We start from the raw sequence: 25,931 nt of genomic DNA, 5'->3' as shown, positions 1-25,931 counted from the left end.
TTAGAGGAATTAAAATTAGTTGCAAATTTCAAAATATATCCAAATTTATATACTTTTTTATCTTAGTCTCTCACTATACCAATTTCTTCTAGTACATGTGAAAGGTCTTTTTCAGCGATGAGGAAGATAAAAAATTGGTTACGGACGTCTATGCATCAAGATAGATTTTCTAATGCATCTGTTTAATATATAGAAAAATAAATTTCTTGTAGTTTAGCAAATGAAGATATACTAATTAAATTTGCCATGTCTAATCGCCGTTCACAATTATTATACCATATAATTATAATAAGAAATAAACAATTCATTTTCATTGATAAATGTTGAGTTGTATATTGTATTTGATTTTATCAACTATTTTGTTTTTAATGATGAGTAGTGAGTACCAAAAAATGTGTTTGTGTATTAAATTATGGTCTTGAAAATGATTAGCGGTAAGGGGGTGCGGGGGCGGAGCCCCTGCGGGCCTCTGTTGCTTTTATAAATTTAGCCCCCCTAAAACAATTGTCCAAATTGCGCCTATGTATAGTCTATACATATAATGTATTTAATATATTACACTATTTTGATACAATTTAGATTAGTAATATTATTCTAATTATTTAAATATTATTGTTTTTGTTTTTGGTCATTAGAATATAATAATTTACAAAACCATATAATATAATTGAAATAAATAATTGATTTCATATAATACTTCATAATTCTGTGATAACAATATTATTATATTGATTATGTGCACTATTTGGCGGTATTTTCAAATAAAACAATCGTAGAGCTTGAATTTAATACAGGTTCCGAGCTCACGTATAGGTAGAATGCTTATATGCACCCCGGGTTGAGGTAAATTGTTACAGTCCAGGGGCACATTGTTACAGTCTATATTTAGAAATATTATTACCCAAAATAAATAAGAAATCAACAGTAAGAGTAATGGTAAACATAATTCATAATAATAAATACCCATATCAAAGTATAAAACAAAATATAAACAATTATTCATTATTTAATTTAGAAACATAATAAATTTAACAAAATATAAATAAACAATTTTCTTTTTTATAATAAAACATTGTTAAAACTTAATAAAATGATTAAAAATGATGAAAACCAGTCTTTAGAATCTTCTTTATACTTTTACATGCTTTCAGGATACGAAACATCGTTTAATTTTGCATATTCATATTATGCTAATTTTTTACATCTGAAGAAGTTAAACCATATTATATTTTAGAATAATGTTCTAATATTATTACTAACTAACTTTAATTCTTCAGAAAATATTAGTTTAGGTTTTGCATAACCAACAAGTATACAGTTTTTACACAAGAATGATTTTGAATTTTTTTTAATATAACGTTGAAGTGTCATAAAATTAATATCGTACTTTTCAGCAGCTTTCCTGAGTGAATTTTGTTTTGAAATTACTTCATCTGCTGCTGGTTTGAATATATCTTCAAGTACTTGACTACGATCTGTCTTTGTAATATAAGTCCGGACTGTCTTATAACAATAATAAATATATAAATAATAATTTATTATATAAATATTTATTTTGATTGAGCCAAGTCATTATATTAACAAGTAACAACATACCCCTTGCGAAACGTAACAAAGTGCCTCATATCGTTTTTTTTTCTATGTTAATTAATTTATTGGAAATGGATCAATGAAATTTAATTCTTTAAGTAGAATATGATGCAGTACTACATAATGAACAAATATTAAATAAGAAAATAATCTTACCTTATGTTTGTGCGTTGTAATTAAAAACGTAAGTCACGGGAAAAGATTTACTTTTGATAACAAACGACAGAAAAACATCGTTAATTCAAAACACAGATAAAATGTACCGACATTTTACAAAACATGACGTGTTATTACTAATTTTATTAATGATAACATAATATTTTCGTCCAATTCCACAGTGTTACCATGATTGAAAGTATAAAATGTCTTTACTGTAATAACTAACTCCGCTCTCCGCTACGTCGAGTCACTAAAACTTAATCTTATCAAATATAGAAAATGCCTATATAAACATTCAGTGAAAATTTCAGGTATCTGCGGTCATTTTTTTAGAGTTACACCAAAATAAGGAAATCACTAAATGAGGAATCTAGTGAAAATCCAATGTTGTAAAAATTTAAATTTCTAACACTCATAAAAACTTAATTTGAATTTCCGGTGGACTTTTTATTTGTGATAAAGATTGAAAAACTTGTAAGGAATCTTGTAATAAATTTTCAAATCTTAGATATAAAATGAAAATTTTTTATGAATTTCTAGCTTAAAATTAATTGTGAATTTTCGTAAATTTTACGTATTTGGTCAAAATTCAAACTTTGAATGCTTGTAAAATGACTATGTATTTCTTTTATTTTTCAACTGTTATTTTAACAATAGTTATGACATATCGTGATGACAGAAAAAAAAAACACACACACATCATTGTAACAAACTAATGTTTATGATATATTTTATAAATTATAAAATTTACCTATGAAATAAATTCCAAATGAATCAAATCAGCATCATTATGTACACAACTCATTCGTTCATGGATAGTATATTAATATATTATACAATTTACTAGAAAGTATTAATGTAAATGATTAACGACATTAACTATTACAATTTATTTTAATAAAAAGTTATTTTAGAAATTTAAAGTACCCACGAAAAATATTTTTAAATTACGATTGTATAACTAAAATTTTTATACTTGGTTACCTATTTAATATGTAATTTCATCCAAAATTGAATATATAACAACTATAAAAATTGTGTTTTTATAGGTTTGAGATTGATTTTGTTACATAATTAACTACTTACTATCAAAGTTAAACTATTCATAAAATGTTAACAAATAAATAATTAGGATATTTCAATAAAATAAAATATGTTGTTAAAATTTGAAATTGAAACGGTTATAAAATTAAAACGAGCCTAATATGTATTATTAATATTTTTCAACTGCTATTATATCAACTTATAGGAAACCTTATATTAAATTTTCAAGTGTTTTTACCCAATGAATAAAATTATAATGACATTTGTAGACTAAAAAACTAAAAAAACAAAAAATTTAAAATGTCGATGAAAATTTTGAAAACTGTATCAAGTATAGGAATCGATAAATAAAAATATGGTATACATTTTTAGTTTCTTCAGTTATTCCTTTTTGAATAACAGTCAGGGCCGTATTTAGGAATTTGACACCAAGGGGCAACAAAAAAAATACGCCTCATTAATCATTATTCAAAATACAAATTTAAATTATAAAAAAATTAGCCGCCTTCTCCTACTCAGACGCCCGGGGCAACAGTACCCTGTAGCTCCCCCCTAAATACGGCCCTGATAACAGTATATTATAATAAGAATATCGGTACAAGAGAAATCGAGTTTATTATATTATTATCCTTATCCGAATACCTATATTTATATTTTAATTTGAAGTGTGTAATAAATAGGTTAAATATTAACTACCAATGTTAATAATAATAAAAAATATCCACTTAACCCATAATATTATATTGGGTATTAGTAAGCTGGTGTGACGTTCCCTTAAAATTCATGAAGCCCTATCTTGAAATATAAAATAAACACGTTTTTTACAACTTATTATATTATATTTATATTTTTTTTATTTTATATTTTATTATATTATATTATATTTTACGTACTTCAGAGACGGATAAACACAGCATTTGCATGAGTAAGTTATTTGATTTTACTTTAGAATGATACATCCAAGTTGACCACTTTTCTACAGCACAATTATTATTTATAAAAAGAATAAATCAACATACATCAACCATATATCAATTACGAATAAGCAATGTTTGTTAAAATTAAATTTAAAAACATTGATTCTTAATTTTTAAGTAATTGAGACATATTAGATGTATTATTGGAATATTTCTCATTAAAAAAAAAAATACAAATTAATTCTGCAAAGTTCTCTCCTTATACTATTTAATTTTTTTGTTCGAACGCGTATATGTTTCCCACCACCCGGGCAACCGATCATCCTAAGGTGGTGCAACTGCGCGACGAAAGTTCGCGAAGTTGTCAGCACCGCTGTTTTCGTCGCATGTCACCGCCGAAACCTCTGCCCAGTTGTGACCGGGCGGGAAAAAATGACCGTACCCGTTTCGCCCGGGTACCCGTTTTGCCCAAATTTTATTTTTATATGATTTCCGTTTCGCCCAGAGTAGTTTAGACCAATTTAAAATTAAGTTGGCAATAGTTCAGTCAAATATTAGGTATATTTTAGGGAACGTTATAATACCTATAGCAATAATCCAGTCGTTATCGAATGAAATTACTCGTTATGAATTCATAAAAAAACATGTGTAATAATTTTAAAAATAAACTTTAGGTGGTATTAATAATTATATTTTGAACGATTAAAATCGATTTTTTTTACAAGATATGTGTAAATTTTTATGACGTTAATTTGATTTTTTATTGATAAGTATTTATAAATGTTGTGTGGACTAAATTTTTAATGTGTTAAACTTTTGTGAAAAAAAAAAAATGACGTGTGTATAATTTTTGGAAAACAAAGTGGTGTTTTCTGGATAACGCTAAATGATACTCAAGTATTTGACTGAACTATTGCCAACTTAATTTTAAATTGGTCTAAAATACTCTGGGCGAAACGGGAATCATATAAAAACAAAATTTGGGCAAAACGGGTACCCGGGCGAAACGGGCTACGCCCTTGTGACCAACGTCGCTTTTTTTTGTTCAATGGTTTAATAGCGTCCGCGATATTTTGGCCCCGCAACTTAAGAGGACGCCACACATCTATATTTCTAATGTAAAAACACGTTTCGCGGGGACAGACACAAATCCGTATACATTGAAAGTATAATGTTCAAACTTTCAGAGTTTATAAATGAGAATTTTATCTATGATGTAGTGTTCGTATTTTGTTGATAGTGTAATTATATATGAATATATAAATCTGTAAAAATGTATCAAATTTTTAAATTTTTATTAAATTATTGAGTTGAGCTATCAAAAAAATAAAAACGCTACATCATAGATAAAATTCTCATTTATTAACTCTGAAAATTTTAATATTTTACCATAAATGTATACTGAATGGTATCAGACCCCGTAAAACCCTTTTTTTGATCTGAAAAATTACGAAAATAATTAATTATATTTATTTTACGTGCCCCCAGTGGAGACCTACAGTATTACTATCCATCGCCCGTATACTGCAGCCTTGCCAGACAGCAGATTTGATAAAATGGTACCAACCTTTAAAAATTATGGTACTTTGCACAATAATATGGTACATAACAATTTTTCCTTTTTATTTTTTTTAATGGTATACCTCGTTGACAAGAGGACTGAGGGGGAACTGCATTACTTAGCATTACTTCCCATAATAACAATTATTCCATACAGATATTATTTTAATCATCATCAATCACACATTTTATTCGTAATTCACCATTAAAAATTAATAGGTAACCAATTAAAATATTGTTCCATCTGAAATCTGTTCATAAATCTCTGTTTAGTTTTATTAAAATTGTAGTAACAAAAAAAAAAAAAAAAAACAATCAAATATTAATACATTTTACATTTAATAATCCGAATCCGTGGATTTCAATTTAACAATAAGTAATAAAAATGATAAACATAACAAAATAAAAATAAAAACTACTGTTAATAGTAACAAAAAAAGAAATTGACTTGTTTTAAAAAATTATCAACCCTATCACATATTAAGTATAACAATATAGTACATACTAATAAGTACAATTAACAAGTAAATAATGGTTAATAAACCAAATGTTAATACATTTAATAATCAGTCTCTTTTGATTCCAATTTAATAAAAAATAATAGTAACTATTAGAAACATAATACAATTAAAATATTCACATATTAAGTATAACAATATAGTACATACTAATAAGTACAATTAACAAGTAAATAATGGTTAATAAACCAAATGTTAATACATTTAATAATCAGTCTCTTTTGATTTCAATTTAATAAAAAATAATAGTAATTATTAGACACAACTAAATAAAAATAAAAATAATAAATAGTTACAAAACAAAAACAGACTAACCAAAAGTCATTTCGTCATCAGATTCACACACAGCTTGTTTTTTTTCGGGGCCATAAATATTAGCTGCAGTCATACAGTTCCGCATTTTTACATCAGGTGCAAACTTTAAACAACACCCTGATCGCCTTACTGTTTGGTCAGCTAATAAGATGCCATTTAAAGTGTCAGTAATTAGCCGATTCCTGGTTTTTGTTTTAATCGAATTTACTTTGCTAAATTTCCTTTCGCAGTCTGCATTAGCATGTGGAATGGACATAGCTGATAATGCAAATTTAGGAAGAACTGAAAACATCTTTTCATCATTTTCATCTTTGTAATGATAAAGCTAAAACAAAAAACAAATATGCTCAAATAATTAACTGTATAATTACATAATTAACAATTTGTATATTACTTGATGCCAAAATTGATCTGGTTCAGCTGTTTTAGTTATTTCAGCTGGAATATAATCGATTAAGTTTGGCAGACGTCTCCATTCATCATCTAACTTTTGAAGATTTGAATCGCTTAAATCTGCGCATCTAGGCAGTAATGTAACAAGTGGCATAAGTGATGGTGTGGTATCTCTTTCATTTTGTGAGAGCGCTCTTATTGGCTCAAGTACAGGGAGACTAGATAGAATCGGATTGTTGAAGTCATATCTATCTTTTATTTCTTTACATGCTATCATTAAGAAATTCTGACATCTTTGTTGAAAATCATTTAAATTAGGATCTACTCCTACAGATATTCTATGTCTATCTAAGTGTTTCATAACTCTGACCCCTAAATACATCTGTAAAACAATAACAAAATAAAACTTTATGTAATAAAAATAAAATTTAATAAGTACATTTCATTTACAAACCTGTCTAATGGAAGAAAATAATTTATATACGGCGTATAGCTAGTATGCTATTATAGTGTACCAAATTACCAACACCGGTTTAATTAATGACTATCACAATTCTTAGAATATTATGTATAAACTGGTGATAGACGATAGGTGGCATATTATTCAATTATTGACAAAAATATCATAATTGAATATTCAATACTGTTTTTACCTACTGTTTATAATATTACTACATATTTTAAACGTACAATATCAATGACAAATCAAAAAAAAATTATAAAAAATAAGTTTTTTTTATAGATTTTCACTATTTAGTAATATAATATAAGATCAAAATATAAGAAAAAGTAAAGCAGTGAATTTCTTAAAAATACATTTGGAATAAAATTCTACTATCCTACTTGTCTAGTGTTTATACATTATATTATTTATTAATTACAAACTAATAAATATATTATTAAATTAATGCGTTATTCATATTTCATATCTTTGTTGTTACTTATTATTAGTTATTACTCACTTTATTAGTTATTATAGAAAATCGTAGGTAGGTTTCAAATTATTATAAGTAAGATAGGTAGAAAGGTAAGACAATATAGATGACTCAATGCCTGATGTGTAAAAATTATAATGTTTAGAAATACGCAAAAATGTAATTTAAAAAATAAACCTATGTGGTAGCAGTATAACGTAAAATAATATGTTCAATTAATTAACCTACTAAAAAAGCGGGAAAGTGGGTATCGCTCTGCTGTACATTAGGTGGTGAGGTGGACCTCTGACTAGAGTAGGTTATATTTGAATGCAATTCATATGATAAAATGATTCTGAACGGAGATGATTTGTCAGTCTAGGATATATTATATTTAAATATTGTCATATATTCGATTTTGAAACAAATATATTATTTTTCAATTAGTACGCATTTTGAATAAGGCATGGTTAATCAATTTTTCCAAAAACATTGCACGTAGTTATCATAATTCATAATACCTTATATTATCATAGATATACATACCGTACATTGGTACATACATGCCGGTTTGAGGATAAATCGTTATCAATACGCGACTTCATAAAAATTTAAAACTCGAACGCTCAAAACATTTTTCCTATAATGACGCTTCAAATTTTCTCTATAGCTATTTGAAGCAAAACTTTTGGAAAACTTAGTGTTGTATTTTTAATCTTTAGTTATAAACACAAATATTTTTATGATTTTTCAACTTCAAAATTACTTTCGCGTTTTCGACAGATTTCGTAAACATTTGAACTATAAACGCTTATAAAAAAAAAGCGGGTAAGTCGTGGATGTCGCTTTGCTGTACAGTAGGTTACTGTAATGGATGGAATTAAATTTGAATGTAATGATATTGGTATCATTGTATAAGAAAAACGATTCTGAACGGAGATGATTTGTCAGTCTAGGATATATTATATTTAAATATTGTCATATATTCTATTTTGAAACAAATATTTTATTTTTCAATTAAGACGCATTTTGCATAAGGCATGGTTAATCAATTAGTGTAGTTATCATGAAGTTATCATAATTCATAATACCTTGTATTATCATAGATATACGAATACCTGGTTTTAGGATACCTAAATCGTTATCATTACGCGATTTCATAAAAATTTAAAACTCAAACGCTCAAAACATTTTTCCTATAATTACGCTTCAAATTTTCTCTATAGATATTTGAAGCAAAACTTATGGAAAACTTGGTGTTAAATTTTATAACCTTAGATATAAATACAAACAATATTATGAATTTTGAACTACAAAATAATTTGCAAATATTCATGGTTTTGACGAATTTTTGTCAATATTTGAAATTAAAATGCTAATAATAATTTAATTTGTATTTCCGATGGACATTTTTTATGTGATAAAGATTGACAAATTTGTAAGGAATCTTGTATTAAATTTTCAAATCTTAGATTTAAAAAGAAAATTTTTTATGAATTTCTAGAATAAAATAATTTACGAATTTTCGTGATTTTTACTCATGTTGCCAAAATTAAAATTTGAAAGCACGTAAAAAAAAATGAGGCTATATATTTCTTTTATTTTTCAACTGCTATTGCAAAACTATATTATGAGCCTTGTATTAAATTCTCAAATCTTAGAATTAAAAAGAAAAACTTTTATGAATTTCGATCTAAGATAATTTTAAAATTGCCGTAATTTTTACGTATTAAGTCAATATTTGAACTTCAAATGCTAATTTAAAAAAATCGTGCCCTATGTATTTTTATAATTATTTAATCACTATAAGAATAACTTATGAGGAACTTTGTATTAAATTTTCAAGTATTTTGATAGGGCCATAAAAATTTTATCGACACTTCAAAAAAAAATTTTCAGACAAATTGAAAATTTCAGTCATCTATAAATATCTCAAAAAAAGTCAAAATATTTTGAAAATTAAATCATGTAAAGAAAATGCCAATCCTAATAACTGGTAAAATTTTCAAGTATCTAGGACTTATACTTTTTGAATAATAACAAATATTTTAAATCGTTTCAGGATAAATCGTTATCGGTACGCTATTTCGTAAAAATTTAAAATTCAAACGCACTTAACATTTTTCTTATAATGATGTTTCGAGTTTTCTCTATAGCTACTTGAAGGAAAACTTAGTTTTGTATTTTTAATCCTTAGTTATAAACGCAAAAAATTTTATGATTTTTCAACTTCAAAATTACTTGCAAATTTTCGCGTTTTCGACAGATTTCGTAAAATTTTGAACTATAAACGCTTATTAAAAAAAATCGTGACTTACGATTTTTAATTTTTTTTAGCTACAATAAGAACAATCATAAGGAACCTTGTATTAAATTTTCGAGTTTTTTTGGTCGTCCAACATTTTTTTACCGACACTTCAAAAAAGTCGAAAATTTCAGTGGTCTATAAATAACTCAAAAAAAGTCAAAAATTTTTGAAAATTAAACTGTATATAGATAGCACTACCATAAACATTTGGTGAAAATTTCAAGTATTTACAGTGATTATTTTTTGAATTACAACCATATAAAAAAATCGATTTGGTTGAAAACTGATTTTGCGTAAAAATTCCCGTTTTTCTGTCATTTTTTTTTTGTTTTTCTAGATTTTTTTGAAAAATGTTGGAAAATGTTTACTTTTGACCTCTATAATGCACCAAGGATCTTGACTTTTACATCGGAAACCACCCCCAAAGTTTGAAATCGAAGCATTATTTCGACTAGTTTTGCTGTACACAGACACAAAAAAAAAAAAAAAAACACACACATCATTGTAAAATCAATACATTCATCACTTCGTTCAGAATCTAAAAACTAATATTTAAGGTAATACAAGTTTAGGTTACAGTTATAAATTAGATATTATTCACGGTGTTGAATATATCTTTAATGAAGTATGTATTGAAATAATGCAATAAATACAAGCCGTGTAGGTACAGTGACAATGCGACGTAATATGCATGCACCGTATATTTACTAGTTCCGTCACTGACGAAGGTTGAGAAAATAATAAACATCGCTCCAGAATGAGCACAATTGTCGGCCGACCGCTGATTACGAGTAGTGGGCGTGGCATAAACGCTGCGTGCCTGCGCGTCGCGAAAACACTTAACAGCGCGTTCTCTTGGCCGTTGTATGCGTTTCACTTTTTGTGTAGCGTCCTCTTAATATAGTCGGCATAAATGCGTGGTCAGATTCCACGATAGTATTATCATCATAAGCGTGCGCACGGGGGAGGCAGGGGAGGCGGTTGCCTCCCCTGCGAGATTTTCCTCTACACCAAAATATAATATTATACCTACCAATTGGAGAAAATCGGGTGGGGGGATTGGAGTCTGGACCTCCTTAGCTAAAGTATTGCCTCCCCTGCCAAGAATACCTACGCACGCTTATGATTATCATGGTTGGGTGCCCCGCACGAAGCATTTAAAATTTATGTGCCGAATCGAGTGTACCAAATTCGCACTTTATTGCCGGATTGTGGATGGAGACATGTTGACTCGGTCAATAACCCCGCCGACCGCGCATCGCATGGCGTAATGCCGGCTGCCCTACCGCAGCACAAATTATTGTATTAGCACGGCCCACAATATTAGCGCAACCCATCGGAATGGCACGATGCTCGTTCGCCGCTAGGTACCGTTGTGTGACCTGCCCGAACTTCGACCAGTGTCCTGCGCCGCCTATGTTGACGAAACTGAAGTCGAATGGTTTAATAGTTTTTCTAATTACGACCGTATGTTACGAGTAGTGGCGTATATGCGCCGTTTTATTGCCGCCGGTATTCGTAGAGTACGTCGACAACCGGACCACATCGCGTCGCATATTTGCAAAAGTCGGAATTAGATAGCGCCGCTCTCATATTAGAGGATGAGTCCCAGCGCGTACATTTTGCCGTTCTGTTACGCAAATTGTCGATAGGTAAACATGTTTCGTCGAAGCCGCTTGCCCGTTTAGCGCCCTTTATCGACCCGGACGGCGTGATTCGCGTCGATGGACGACTGCGGCATTCTTTATTAGCGTATGATTGTAAGCATCCGGTTTTATTAGCTAAGCCTTCGCATTACGCATATTTATTGTGCTACCGTTGGCACCTGGTGACGTATCATGCCGGCCCGCGAGTTTTACCGCGCTTATTTCACGTCGGTTTTGGATTGTATCGATTCGATCGGTGTTGCATAGTATCAATACAAACTGTTCGGTATGTGTGAGGTTTGATGCCAAGCGTGTTTAGCCGTTAATGGCGGATTTACCCGATACTCGTGTCCAACAAAGACGACATTTTGAGCGCGTCGGCGTCGATTATGCGGGCCCCTTACAAATGCGTGAGACTAGACTACGCAAATCACGCGTTTTCAAAATCTATATTGTGGTCTTCGTTTGTTTCATTACGAAAGCTGTCCATCTGGAAGTAGTGACCGACCTGTCGACCGACGCCTTTCTAGCCGCGTTAAAATTATGACTATAAAACGATATAACAATATAACTATAAAACTAACTATATAACTATAAAACGATCGTTTTATTAATATAACCCTGTCGAGGTTTACCGAGCGACGTTTTCAGATTGCGGCACAAATTTCGTCGGTGATGATAAGAAATTACGCGCGCTTATTCATAGCCCGGAAGGCCGGGCCGCTATCGCTTCTTCACGTGCTATTTGTGAGTGGCATTTCAAACCACCTAGTGCCCCCCCCCCCCCCCCCCACTTCGGAGGCTTGTGGGAAGCGGCGGTGCGTTTGACGAAGCGGATTTTAATACGAGTCATAGGAACACATATCTTCAGTACGAATAGTTTACGACTATATTAGCGCACGTAGATGAGGCCGTTCTAAACTCACGTCTGCTCACCCACGCATCGGCGGACCCGCACGACCTCGAGTGTTTGACTCCTATAGTCATTTTTTAATAGGTCAACCGCTACTCGCCGTTCCGCCTAGATCGTGTCCAGAATCCGTCCGTAGTTTGTCAGATCGGTGGAAATTAATGGACCACTGCCATCAGTCCTTCTGGAGCCGTTGGTCTTCTGAGTATCTGATTACGCTACAGGAGAGGTCCAAGTGGACCAATGGTGTCCCTAATGTGAAAGTGAATGATATGGTCGTAGTAGTAGACAACCAAAGCGCGCCTAATATTATTTATGATATATTATTTCGTATTGATTTTTTTGTATTACAATACTGTGTGCGCATGGTGCCATAAATAGTCTGTTTATATATTTTTGTGAACAACAGGGGGGGGGGGTAACCTTACCCCTACTTATATTAAGTTAAATTGTTGGTAATTATAATAATACATATTTGTAACAGAATATGTATTTATAATGAAGAACATTGCAAGCATTGTAACGTGGTTATAGTAATTTTTACTAGTACGGTACCTAATTTAATATTTTGATACTGGATTAGTAAACAATTTTTTGCCACGCTTGCGCCGATAATCAAATTTTCAATGCTGATTATTGAAGCATTGAAAACTATACTATATGTAAATTGTAAAGTAAACGTTAATAACGGCTAAATAGAAGGGTAGAAATCCTGCTAAGCATTAGAAAAGGTCGAAAAAAGGTCCAAATCAAATAATCGGGTATACAATATGCAATTTTTCTCGGTACGTTTATTCGAACATACTTATATAAAATATAATCTATTAGGTGGGTAATTCCTGTGCACTGTCATATGAAACAATTTGGTAAATCTAGATCAAAAACAGCAATTACGGTTCATTTTGAAGTATCATATCGGGCGATACCCGTTTGCGAACATTTAACCTTTTTTGCGACTCGTTTGCGTACAAATGTTCAACTCAATTGCGCACACGAATTTTTAATACCTTTGATAAATGACCCAAAACGTAGGACTCGTTTGCGCACTTAAACTATGGAAAAAGTCTACTAAAACTCAAAAGAACTAACAAAAATAATGTTTAAGATTGTATTTCTCACTTTTACAGGCTTAGGACTGTCTGCATACAACAGGCGTGATTGAAAATGTTTTTTTTTTTTTTGTTGACCAACACCTTTTGAGATTACGTGAATTTTATCGAAATTTGCACTGCAAGTTACAATATAAGTCTAATTTAATAAATGTACGCAAACGAGTCGTCATTTTTCGGGTCATAATTTGTATTATCTGGGTTTCACGTTTTCTAATCTACGCAAATGAGTTATCAGTTTGCAGGTAAGAAATTGTGTACTGTGCGCAAACGAGTATCACTGATCATAACATGGATATACGCGTTTTCAGAGGTGATTAAGGCGTTACATTAAATATTATGAATAGTTCGTTCGGGAAAACAATTTAATTTTGGTTGAATGTCATCTCTGAACTACAGCTCGTTAAGAATAGTTGACAGTAACTAAAACTCCCCTCATCCCACCCTTTCCACAGAATATATTATTATACATAATACATATAATGCAAATATTCACTTTTATTTATGATCTGACATTTTACAGAAGAAATGGCATCACTCCAGTTAGTATCTAAAGATAGTAAGTTGAACTATTAAAACTGTTGCTATTGCTTTATAGTTATGTTGTTTTGGTTAATTAATAAATATAAAATAAAAGCGTACTAATTTTATATGACTAACTTTGTTATAAAACTAAATATAAAATATTTAACTAATTAGAAACAGCCAAAATGTGTTCATTGATTACAAACGAGCTGTTGATAACATGACATAGAAAGCCAAAAAACAAATAATAACTGTCTCAATGTAAATGCTGTGTCTATCCAACCCAAATGATCACTCTCGATACAAAAATAATGTACATAAAAATCAATATTATACAAAATACTTAAGGCCTGTTCCCAAAAATAATACGATGCTAATCTCCTGCACCTCTTACTCCTGTTTTTTGTATTTCCTTAGGGTTGGAATATCTGCCTATATTCATGTGTAATCATCGATATGTATATTTTTAAAAACCAACAGTGTTCTTGAATTTCCTAAAGCCAAACTATTATATTATGATGCACTATTATTAATTGTCCTTTCTGAGATACTTGACATGATAATACAAGTTACACGTTCACGTTCTGTCAGTTTCTTGAATTTATATTTTTATCCCAATTATTCTTATTATATGACATTCGATCTTCCACATGTTTTTCTTGTATATTGATTAAGTAATTAATGTGCTTTGTGTCAGCTTGCTGTATATACCACACTTGTTTTTCCAAGCTCATGAGTCAGGATCTGAGATCGACTATCTGTATTTTACTGCATGATTATTTTTGGTGCTATTATCAAAATGACCAAAATACTAAATCGATAAAAATTGTGCAACCAATGTTGTTTTTACACTTCAAAAATTGAATGAAATATTTTAGTCAGATTTTCTGTCCATTACGAAAAATTAAATTTTATGGTCATACTTAATTACATTAGGCTAAATTATAATTTATTTTTTCATTGTGTTTATGTACACAAGTATGTTTATACACATGTTTGTGTTGATTATACTGAAATATTAAAACACAAAAATACTGAGATTTATATATAATATAGTTAATACTTTTTTATATCAGGTACTAATAAATGGATAAATAGCGTCAGCTTTGATGAAAAAATGGCTGCCATTAATGGTTAGTATACATTTCTAGTGTTATATTTCAATACATATTCAATACATAAATATTTCCTACAATGTCCATAAATATTTTTTGGAACGGTTTATCTGTCGTGGAAGTGACAACCATCGGTTGCTTTGAATGCTTATTTGAAGTTTTATTCTTCTGGCATGATTGACATTTTTGTACATATTCTGCTACTGTCCTTGACATTCCTGGCCAATTATACAGTTTTTAAATTTTTTTATAATACTCGAAATCTCTGTGTGTCCTGCCAAAAGATTTCCGTGCATTTCTTTAATCTTTTATTATAACTTTTTTTCCTGATCCGTAAGTTCATTTGGTGTAAATATTTTGACAACGTTATTGTATTTTGTAAACAAAACAAGATAATATGATTATACGAATAATATAAATATAAATATATATACATTATAATAATTCATTTAACATTGGATAACATGAGTGAAAAATTTCGCCAAACAATTTACATAATAATTTTGAAGTAGTGAGGAAGTGGATGATGGTTTGACCACACACCGATTACCTTTCCGAACTTATCACTGTGACGATTACTTGTCCGAGTGCAGCCTTAGCGCAAACACCTATAATACTTAAATAATTATATAAAACTAGCTGAACCCGTGCACTTCGTAGCCCGTTAAAAATTCTATCTCTTTTATTGGTCCATAGTTCATATTGTGTGTTAAATTCATTTCATGTGATGATGCTATCAGTATATTTTTATACATAATGATAGATAGTGGTTAAAAATATATTATAATTTTACAACGATATTCAATTCCGTATATCATTATGTAATTTTCTTAGTTTTTTCAATATAATGTTGACAATTTAAATATTCAATTCAATGATATTTAGGCATAACACTTTCTAACTTACCATATCTTCTGCCCTATGTCTAATAAAATTCTGTACCAAATTTTGTCACAATCGGTCCAGCTGTTTAAGAATGTATGTAGGACTAACAGATAAATATATATATAACCATCACTAATCACACAGAACAATAATAATCGCTAATAATAACCGTCACTAAAGCAACCATTTATAAATAAACAAAAATGTCCATCCTAAAAATAAGTCCAGCTGCTCTTGAGAGCACTTGTTTCTTTAAATGGTTGCCTTTCACTACCAAAACATATTAATATTATTTATTTTATTTCTTATTGGGCAGATGGCGCCACTTTAATTTCATCACACCCTCATCATATTTCTCTAACCCGATAATTTTCTCAAATTTTTCATCCATAAGAACCTTCTCCTGGCAATTACGACCCAAACAAAAAAAGAGTGAGCGAAATCGGTTCAGCCGTTCTCAATTGATGAATTGTTATACATTTTGTCTCTATTTTTATATATATAGATTTATATTTTTATTTGTATCTGCTAGAGGGCGCCACCGGTGTTACTCAGTTTTTGTCTCTAAATCTCTAACTCACAGGAGTTAGGTCCATAATTTATGCTATAAACCCGCTCTCCGACATTCTCTATCATTTAAAAAAAAATTTGAGCCAAATCGGCCCAGCCGTTCTCAACTAATGCAATTTCGAATTTTTTGTCTCCATTTATATATATATATATAGAAAGAAAAGATATGATAATTATTATCATATTTTTTTCGATTAATATCATCTTTAAATTTTTAAACGTTTATAATTTATGTGTATATTTTACAAAAGGAACAATGAATACTTAATTGAACCGAATTCAAATTGTTTCAGAGACAATATTTGTTAAATATTTGGAATGTTATTCCCAGGACGGATCAAGTAAATTAATGTTGTTCGGATCTAGAAAGTTTCGGCACCGACAGTTCGGCGTAAACATTTCGGCGATAAGTCTATTTGACGATATTTATTTCGGTGCGTGACCATTTAGGCGACACGGTCATTTACTTATGTCTGTAATATTGTCTCACCTTATGGCGTGTCGCGTGTGGTATAGAAATGTTATCTTTATTACTATAAATTATTGTTATTATTACTACACGATAAAAGGGGATCACGATAGTCGAAATGGATAATCTGATGACCGTAGACCGGTCAGATAATTGTATAATTTTTAGTTAGTTGGCTTAAAGTGAAGTACCTATACGTAGTGAAGTATTTTTTGTATAACCACCAGCACGATTTATTTATTTTAAACATTCGTAAAAGGTAAATAATTAAATAAATTTGTAAAGTCCCCTCAGGGGGTTGTTAAGTACTAGCACTACGGGTTTGGCGAACCTGAGGCCACAAGCTCTGAGCTGACCCTAATTGGTTGGCTCAGCCTGATTCTCCAGGTTGGGGGTTTGGTGGCGGGCAATAACCCGTCACTGTAATTCTACTGTTAAGAAACCAAAACTTAAGCTCCAGGACAGAGATTTGGGTAAAACCTAACGGAAACGCCCCAACAAGGATTTATAGGCACATGGAATGTAAAAACTTTATTATAAGGCAGGATCCCTTGGTACACTAGTCGATGCAATAGATAGATATAAGGTAAATATAGTAGCGTTAGAAGAAACGAGATGGCAGGGTGAAGGATGTCTACCAATAGGTAACATGAAATTATTGTGTGGTGGTCTAACAACTAATAAGCATGAGAATGGGGTGGGTTTCCTTGTCCATAATAGTCTAATACCATGGATTAAACAATTTAAGGCTATAAATGACCGAATATGTTACATTCGGATCAATATGAACCACCGGGACATGTCAATGATTTGCGTATACGCACCAACTGAATCAGAAAATGAAGAAGCAAAAGACACATTTTTATGAAGGGTTGGAACAAGTATATAACACTTTAACAGGATATTGCATTAAATTATTATTGGGAGATATGAACGCTCAAGTAGGAAAATAAAATGCATACAAAGCGACGGTTGGAAATCATAGTCTGCACGACTGAAGCAATTATAACAGAATAAGATTAATTCATTTTGCAATTACTAAAAATTTGGTAATAAGCAGTACAAGATTCCCAAAGAAAAATATTCAAAAAGAAACGTGGTTATCTCCTGAAGGCAGATTTAGTAGCCAAATTGACCATGTCCTCATAGAAAATAAGTATAAGACGATTATAAGAAACGCCAAGAGCTACAAAGGAGCAGATGCAGACACAGACTATTACTTGAACCTGATTGACTTCAAAGTAAAGATGTCCATGGAATGGAAAAGAAAACAAAAAATACTCGGAAAATACGATGAGGATAAATAAAAAAATGAAGAATCATTACGGACAATTTCAAGAAACAGTAGCAAACTTCTTAGGAAAAAAAGAGATAATGAACAGGATGATGAGTCATGGAAAGTAATAAAGGCCTAAATAACGGAATCTGAAGAAAAAGTCATTCAACACACACAAAGAAAGAAAAAAAGAAATGGTTTTATGATATTTGCAAGAAAGTAATCAAGGAACATAATGAAGCCAGAATCAAGGTAATCAATACACCAACTCTCGAGAATATAAGGAACTTCGAAAACAAACGAAGAGAAGTAACTACACTGATAAGAAAAGAAAAGAGAATTAGAGGAGATTGAAAGCTTTAAACACAACCCCAGAGAATTCTTCAAACAATGCAAAACATTTAAAAATGGATTTATACCAGGTATACAGACGATAGAAGATAATAATGGTAAAAGACCGGAAAATATAGCTGAGGAATTTATAATGCACTTTGAAAAACTCCTTAACAGAGGCTCATCAACGGAAGTAGACGAACAAGACGACATCATACATTATACAGCAGAACCAAAAGTATTAAATCTGAGTTTATAAGAGGCAGTATGCAATTCAGGCTTTTAAAAATAATATATCACCAGGAGATGATAAAATTGTAGGTGAATTATTGAAGTTAGGAGGGCAAAACTTAGCACAAAAATTTCATCATCTAATTCAACAGATATGGACAAATTAAAAGATACAACAAGACTGGAATGAGTCACTGATATGCCCAATTTTCAAAAAAGTAGAGAATTATAGATTTTATATTTCCTAGACATTTTATAGAGTACCAAAATAACTTTTGGCAAAGTATTAAAATAGTTGAGATTAATTTCATGACAGTATACTATATTAACATTATAACATTTTAAATTATGATATTATTGTATACTACTACTATTAGTTACAACATGATAAGCTAGAATGACAACGGGAGTTACACAATACTTCGTTTTTAACACACAAACATTTTTTTCTTTGGCACCTTGTTTTGTATGTACATTTTGTAAACACCTGTCCACTGCCTGTTGACTGTTGACTAGCAACAGATCGCAATGCAAGCTCTTCAGCTGGTACCTCATACAAATGCAATAGTTTTTTTTTGACAAACAGTGATCTGTGGCCTAACATATACTTGTCTTAAAGTTCCATTCTTGGTACTCAGTCGATAAAAACCATCATCTGTAATCTTTTAAAAAAATACACAGTTAATAATAATAAAAATTTAGTTTAAAATATGTTTAATATTTAACTAACTGCTAGTATGTTTCGAGCATCTAAACGACCTTTATCGACTTCCGGTACTGGAATCCGAACTATAGAACCAATCTCAACTGCAAGAAGTTTTTTTGTCTGATAGCTTTTTCATTTTATTTTTATTTCAAACATTAAAATAAATTAAAATATGAAATAATTGTAGTTCTTATTCCTGTGAGTCTTATTACAAAACCAGAATTTCGATATCACCATTATTTCGGGAGATATCGCAATAGGTAAATCCTCACGGGACCCCCTGTATTATAACTAGTCATTTTATTTATTTATTATTTAAAGTGACGGTGGTATTTATATATTTTTAACTGTATATATACAGTTAATATATTAGCAATAAATAATTATAATTATTTTGGCTTATTTGTTGATTTATGATTTAAAATTACTTATTATATTTCAGAATACGTTTTTACATTATAATATTGCAAATTTTTTTTAATCACCGAAATGGTCACGTGTTGAAACGGACATCGTTGAATTGATAATATCTGCCGAAACGTTTGCGCCGAACTGTCGACGCCGAAAAGTACCATTCCCTATTACCATTGTAAATGATTGTTATGTATTATTAATATAAATAATAACATAAACGTATTATATAGATATTTATTGTTAACAGTAAACAGTATATCGTAATGACGAACATTATAGTTCTACTCGCTAATAACCGATGGACAGTCCCCACCGATCGTAATATGATACTTATGATTATTGTTAGTATACACAGTATAATACGTGTAATATCATATAATATAAATGCTGAATATACGTCATCATTTTCCTTAAAAAAAATATAAATAGTATTTTGTGCATTACTTATTCGCCATGTTAGTGTGTTAGTAAGTTTAATTACATTAATTATAATCACTTGGAGAATATCGCTGAGGTGGTATTCTAGATCTAATTGGTCTGGGTGTTTTATTTATTATTGTAGTATCAGGATCTTGTTTTGCGCCTACTGTTTATATTTTTAGTATTTTCATTTATTTGCCTAGCGGGTGTAAGTTGAATTATTCGCTGGTGTCAGTGATTTATCAATGATTAATAATTTATCATTGTGTCTCTTCCAATTAGTTCCGTCATCGAGCTCTACATCGTGTGTATTACAACTAATGGATTTGATAATTTTACCCTTTTGCCATCTATTGTTATTATTCCTATAATCTCTAGCTAAAACAGTATTAAATGATACTATCCTATTACCACCATTGTTTATTTATGATATTTGTCGTTCAATAATCACTTCACTTGTATTCGGCATTAATGCGTCAAATTGTAAACGAGTTGATCGACCTAACATTAGCTTAGCTGGCGCTCATCGTGTTGTTGAATAAGGTGTATTACGATACATCAAAAGAAATTTATTTAATTGGTATTGTGTATTCGAGCATTTTTAAAGAAATATTTTATTGATTTGACTGCTGATTCCGCACAGCCATTTGATTCTGGGTGAAATGGAGCGCCTGTCATATGCCTTATACCTAAATTTTTGCAATATGTTTGAAATTCAAAACCTGTGAAATTTTTTGCACCATCTGGTGTAATTGTTTTTGAAATTCCAAATCGTGCTATCGTTTCTGAAAATTTTTGAATAACAATTTCTGCTGCTATAGAATTTATTTGAAATACTTTTAATCATTTTGTGGTTGCGACATCAATGACAAAAATATATTTATTTTGAAATGATCCAAGAAAATCGCAATGCACTGTAGTCCACGGTTTTTCTGGCCATTTTCAAAGCAATATTACAGATTTTGATGGATTTTGCCTGACATTAATACAATTGTCGCAACTTTGTGTGATATTTTCGATTTCTTTGTCCATTCCTGGCCACCAAAAGTATGATCTCGCTAAACTTTTCATACTGGAAGAACCCATATGATCATATGATATGAATGAAGTTCCTTGAGTATATTATTTCGAAATTTAGCTGGTATAATAACACGGTAACCCCATAATAGGCATCCCTGTTCCACTGCGATTTGAGTTTTTCGTTAATTATACGAATTAAGTTCTAAATTTTCAATAAAATCACTATTCCATTCTCCTGTTTTAACTGCGTTTAATACTTTGGCGAGAATTGTGTCTCTACTTGTTTCAATTTTTATTTTAGACCAGTCTAATGTGAAACATGATTGTTCGTGAATAAAATTAAGACTAATACATTCTTCATTATGATTTTCAATTTTGAACCTTTTATTCGTGATAAAAAATCGGCTGTATTATCTTCAGATTTCACATATTTTATGTCGAAATCGAATGATGATAAAACATAGGCGCATCGTTGTAACCTATTAGCTGCGTAAATTTGGATACCTTTCTTATCACCGAAAATACATAACGGTTTGTGGTGGGTTTCTAATAGAAAATGCCTACCATGCATATAAATAGTCATACAATTTCGTAATACCGTAAAAAAATTGCTAAAACTTCTTTTTCAATTTGTGGAAATTTACATTCTGACTCAGATAGAACTCTTGATGCGTATGCTATAGGTTTTCCAGTACGATCTAGGTACACATGGGAAAGAACTGTGTCTAGTCCATAAGACGATGATGTGATGAGTCTACAACGAACTTAATCGGAATATTATGATCCTAATGTGCCAATACTGGTTTCGAAATTAAAATTTGTTTGACTTTATTGAATGCTTGGTCACATTCTGGTGTCCAATTCCATTCACTGCCGTTACGTAAAAGTGTGTACAATGGTTTTAAAATCTTTGCAGCGATTGGAATAAATTGTATATAATACGTAACTAAACCTATTAATTATTTTAGCAATGTTTTATTTTCTGGGACAATGGCATTGTTTATAACATTTGTATGTTTTGTTAGTGTGTGTAAACCATTTTCGTCTAACCTGTGACCCGAATAATCAATTGACTTTTGTATAAATTTGCATTTATTCAACTTTACTCTTAAACCTGCATTTGACAATACATTTAGTAATTTGTCTAAACGAGCATTGTGCTTTGTGATAGTAGAACCTGCAACAATAATGTCATCTTGTAATATACCTATGCCCTCAAGACCTGCTGTGGAAGTTGCCATAGCTTTTTAAAAACTCCCCTGCTGACGACTTTATTCCAAGAGGGTTACGTGTATAGCTCAATAAACCTTTATGTGTGTTAATAGTAGTATATTTGCGATCAGATTCTTTAATAATCATTTATTGTTATGCGTCTTTTAAATCTATTTTCGAAAAATATTTTGAACCACTAATCTTTGCATATAAATGTTCTATTTTTGGAAGAGGGTATTCAGTCCCTTCTAATACCGGATTTATTGTTATTTTACAATTACCGCAAATTCTAACCGTGCCGTCTGGTTTTAATATTGGTACTATTGGAGTAGCCCACATTCGCTATGGTCAACGGGAACTAAAATGTTGCTTTTGACTATTTTCCCTTTAATGCTAAAGGAATAGACCTATGTTTGTAAAATTTAGGTAGCGCCCCCACTGTGATATTTAATGAAAATTCGTATTTGTTAAAAATGCCTATTTCATTTTTAAAAACATTGTTATATTTTTTTATAATACTATCGACACGTAATTTTCAATACTAAACAAGGTAAAACATTTTATATTTTTTTATCATTTAGACCTATTATTGGAGGACTACAATTGTCGATAACATAAGGCACATCGTAATTTTTTTATTTTGGTACACCGAATCGATAAATATTATTCCCATCGGTTTAATGTCGGTGCCGACGTAATCAGATAACGAAATGTCATTTTTTTTTAATTTGATATGACTTAACAACTGTGACAGTTAAAACGTCAACTTTAACAGTTGACGATATAATCTTTTTGAAATTACGCTGTGTTGTGAACCGGTATTAATTTCGAAGCTTACATTTTTGTTTTCTACTATTAAATTTACTGTAAACGGTTTCACCGCACTATTTTGAGAATTTTGATGAATTAGGTATGAAAAAAAAATTAGGTATTCGAATGATCATAATTAACTGTTTCGTCATCATCATTCTTATGATACAAAAATGTATTTTGTATTTTGTGTTTTGTTATTTTTCTTTCTTTTTACATACTGTGGACAAATGACCTTTATCACTGCAATTGTTGCATTCGAAGTTCTTGTATCTGCAGTCTTTTTGAAAGTGATTGGAACGGCCACAAATGTGCCTTGGCACAATGTCCATTTTTTTTTTTGGTACTTCAAGACTGCGTATTCTTTTTTTTCCAGCCACCCTTGTCATTTATTGCAGCTTCCTTTATTTCCATTAAATTTGTCAATTTTGACTTGAAAATTGTAATATCCATATTTGTTTCAAAGTTTCCAGGTGACCCAATAACTTGATTGAAGATCGTTATGGATTCTGTCTTAGGAGATGCCATTTTGTATTAGTATGAATACAACACTTGAAACTTCTAATGCACTAATGATTACGATTAAATTATTATTTTCTTCGTCGCCAATTTGTTATGTATTATTAATATAAATAATAACATAAACGTGTTATATAGACATTTATTGTTAACAGTATAAATCGTAATGACGTATATTATAGTTCTACTCGCTAATAACTGATGGACAGTCCCCACCGATCATAATATGAAACTTAAAATTATTGTTAGTATAAACAGTATACGTGCAATATCATATAATACAAATTATATCACCTAAAATAAAAATTAATTAATTTTATTAAACTTTTGTTATTTTAAAGATTATGATGAAGAACAAAAATGTGTACCAAATGATTTTTGTATAAATTACAGTGGAATCACCGGAAACTAAGAAGATTAATTTTGTATTACGTTATAGGATGAGGTATAGGTAAATAATATATTTTAACTTAATCTTTTGTGATAGTGTGATGCTTTAATCAGGTTTGGTTTAGTTAATGCTTTTTATCTTTGTTCATGACCAAAATGTATTCAGTCAACGTCAAGCAAAAAGTGGTTATTATTATTCATTTTGTAATATCATTTATACAGTTTAAAATTTGAAAATACATATTTTTTTAATAATACATTTTAATCAAGGTTGTTTACTATAATATTATATTACAGCTATGTTTGTTTTTAAATAAAAAAATTAATATGTTTGGTATTTCCAAATGGTTTGGTAGTTCTTTATTTATTTTATAAAAGCCAGAAACATTTAATTGTATATAAGTAACCTCAAACTATCAGATCAATGTGTTAAGAACCCTAAATATTACATATATCTGTATAATAACACAGAAACATGGCGGAACATACAACACTCATCTTGTTAAACTTCAGATTACAATGAATGGATTAATTAAAATAATTTTACAAAGCCAAGCTTACATTCTACTGTAAACTTGTTTAATGAATTTAGAATATTTAATTTAAAATTACTTTACTTTAAGAATGCATTATATAATTATTTTATTATATAATTGTACTATAATATCTCATTTAACTGACTGTTTTGAACTCACACACCCTAAGAACAAGCTCTGCTTTTTGGGGAGGTGTCAAATTTTTTTGTTGTATACTTTATAGTATATCTATTATCTTAATCTATGTTAATCTGTTATGTAAAAATAAACTATTATTATTATTAATAACATATATAGAAGTATTTAATTACAATCATAATGCAGAGTGTGTGTCGGATGATGCTGCGGCCGAGGGATCCACTGAATTAGCAGGTACAAGCAAAAAAGAAATTAGACGCCTATATACAAACGTCTATCCATTTACGATATTGAGCTAATATAAATACTACCTCTATTGTAAGTTTAACGTAGGTAGTGGTGTCTGGTGTATCACTATATCAGCGTGTGAGAAAAATGACAAAATATTCAATTAAAAACCTAAGAATTATTGTTCGAGACTCGTATATCTGGCCGTCTCCGTGAAACCACTAATGATGTACCTACTCCGCGCCTCAGCCGATATCAGCGGTTGACAGATAAGTTATGTCACCGGCGAGGCGAACCGACGGACGCCGACGGCGTCTGTGTTGCGTCTAGCGTCCGTTCGATCCGCCTGTCTTTGCGGCCGGCGTTGGTGATCGTTGTCGTCGTCTCTCTCGTGCCGTACGTCCGGCAAGTTTGTCGCAACACTGCCACGTGTATATTCGCCGTTTTGCGTGCGCTTTGGCCGTTACGACGGAGTGACCGTACGATCGAAACATTCTCGGACTTAATTCCGATCGGGCGCTCGTTTAGGGCTTAAGGATTATTATAGTGCACCGTGGTCCGGTCATCGCGTGGTTTTGCTCGTGTTCGAGAGCGACTGGTACGGCGCCGGTGTTATTGTGCCTGCAACACGCGACGCTTTAATATAGCAATCATCGTCGGTGGTTTCTTGCCGTTGTGTACCATGTAATTTCGGCGTATATTATTGTATGTGGGCCGTTATAATGGTAAGGTAGGTACTCCCAACATACGT

The 25,931-nt window shown here is 30.8% G+C and overlaps 1 protein-coding gene across 16 annotated transcripts in view; it reads left to right on the top strand.

Annotated features, from left to right (window-relative positions):
* LOC107170807 (uncharacterized) overlaps positions 1 to 25,104 on the top strand; it is a 60,332-nt gene extending 35,228 nt beyond the window's left edge. For 14 of the 16 annotated variants that reach the window (XM_089218682.1, XM_089218679.1, XM_089218681.1 and 11 more), the window contains 5 exons: positions 3,692 to 3,718; positions 13,907 to 13,942; positions 14,985 to 15,041; positions 16,772 to 16,819; positions 24,230 to 25,104. In XM_089218682.1, the coding sequence (XP_089074808.1) occupies positions 3,692 to 3,718; positions 13,907 to 13,942; positions 14,985 to 15,041; positions 16,772 to 16,819; positions 24,230 to 24,300 (239 nt within the window). In that variant the 3' untranslated portion in view covers positions 24,301 to 25,104. The remainder of the gene's footprint in view (positions 1 to 3,691; positions 3,719 to 13,906; positions 13,943 to 14,984; positions 15,042 to 16,771; positions 16,820 to 24,229) is intronic. The other 2 variants (XM_089218671.1, XM_089218667.1) reach the window with 1 other exon arrangement.
* The last annotated feature ends 827 nt before the right edge of the window (positions 25,105 to 25,931 follow it).

The sequence above is a fragment of the Diuraphis noxia genome, unplaced genomic scaffold (assembly GCF_037042655.1).
Source record: "Diuraphis noxia isolate RWA-SAM2 unplaced genomic scaffold, SU_Dnox_SAM2 contig0002, whole genome shotgun sequence".
Taxonomy (NCBI): domain Eukaryota; kingdom Metazoa; phylum Arthropoda; class Insecta; order Hemiptera; family Aphididae; genus Diuraphis; species Diuraphis noxia.
This window is presented reverse-complemented; position numbering and strand designations above follow the sequence as displayed.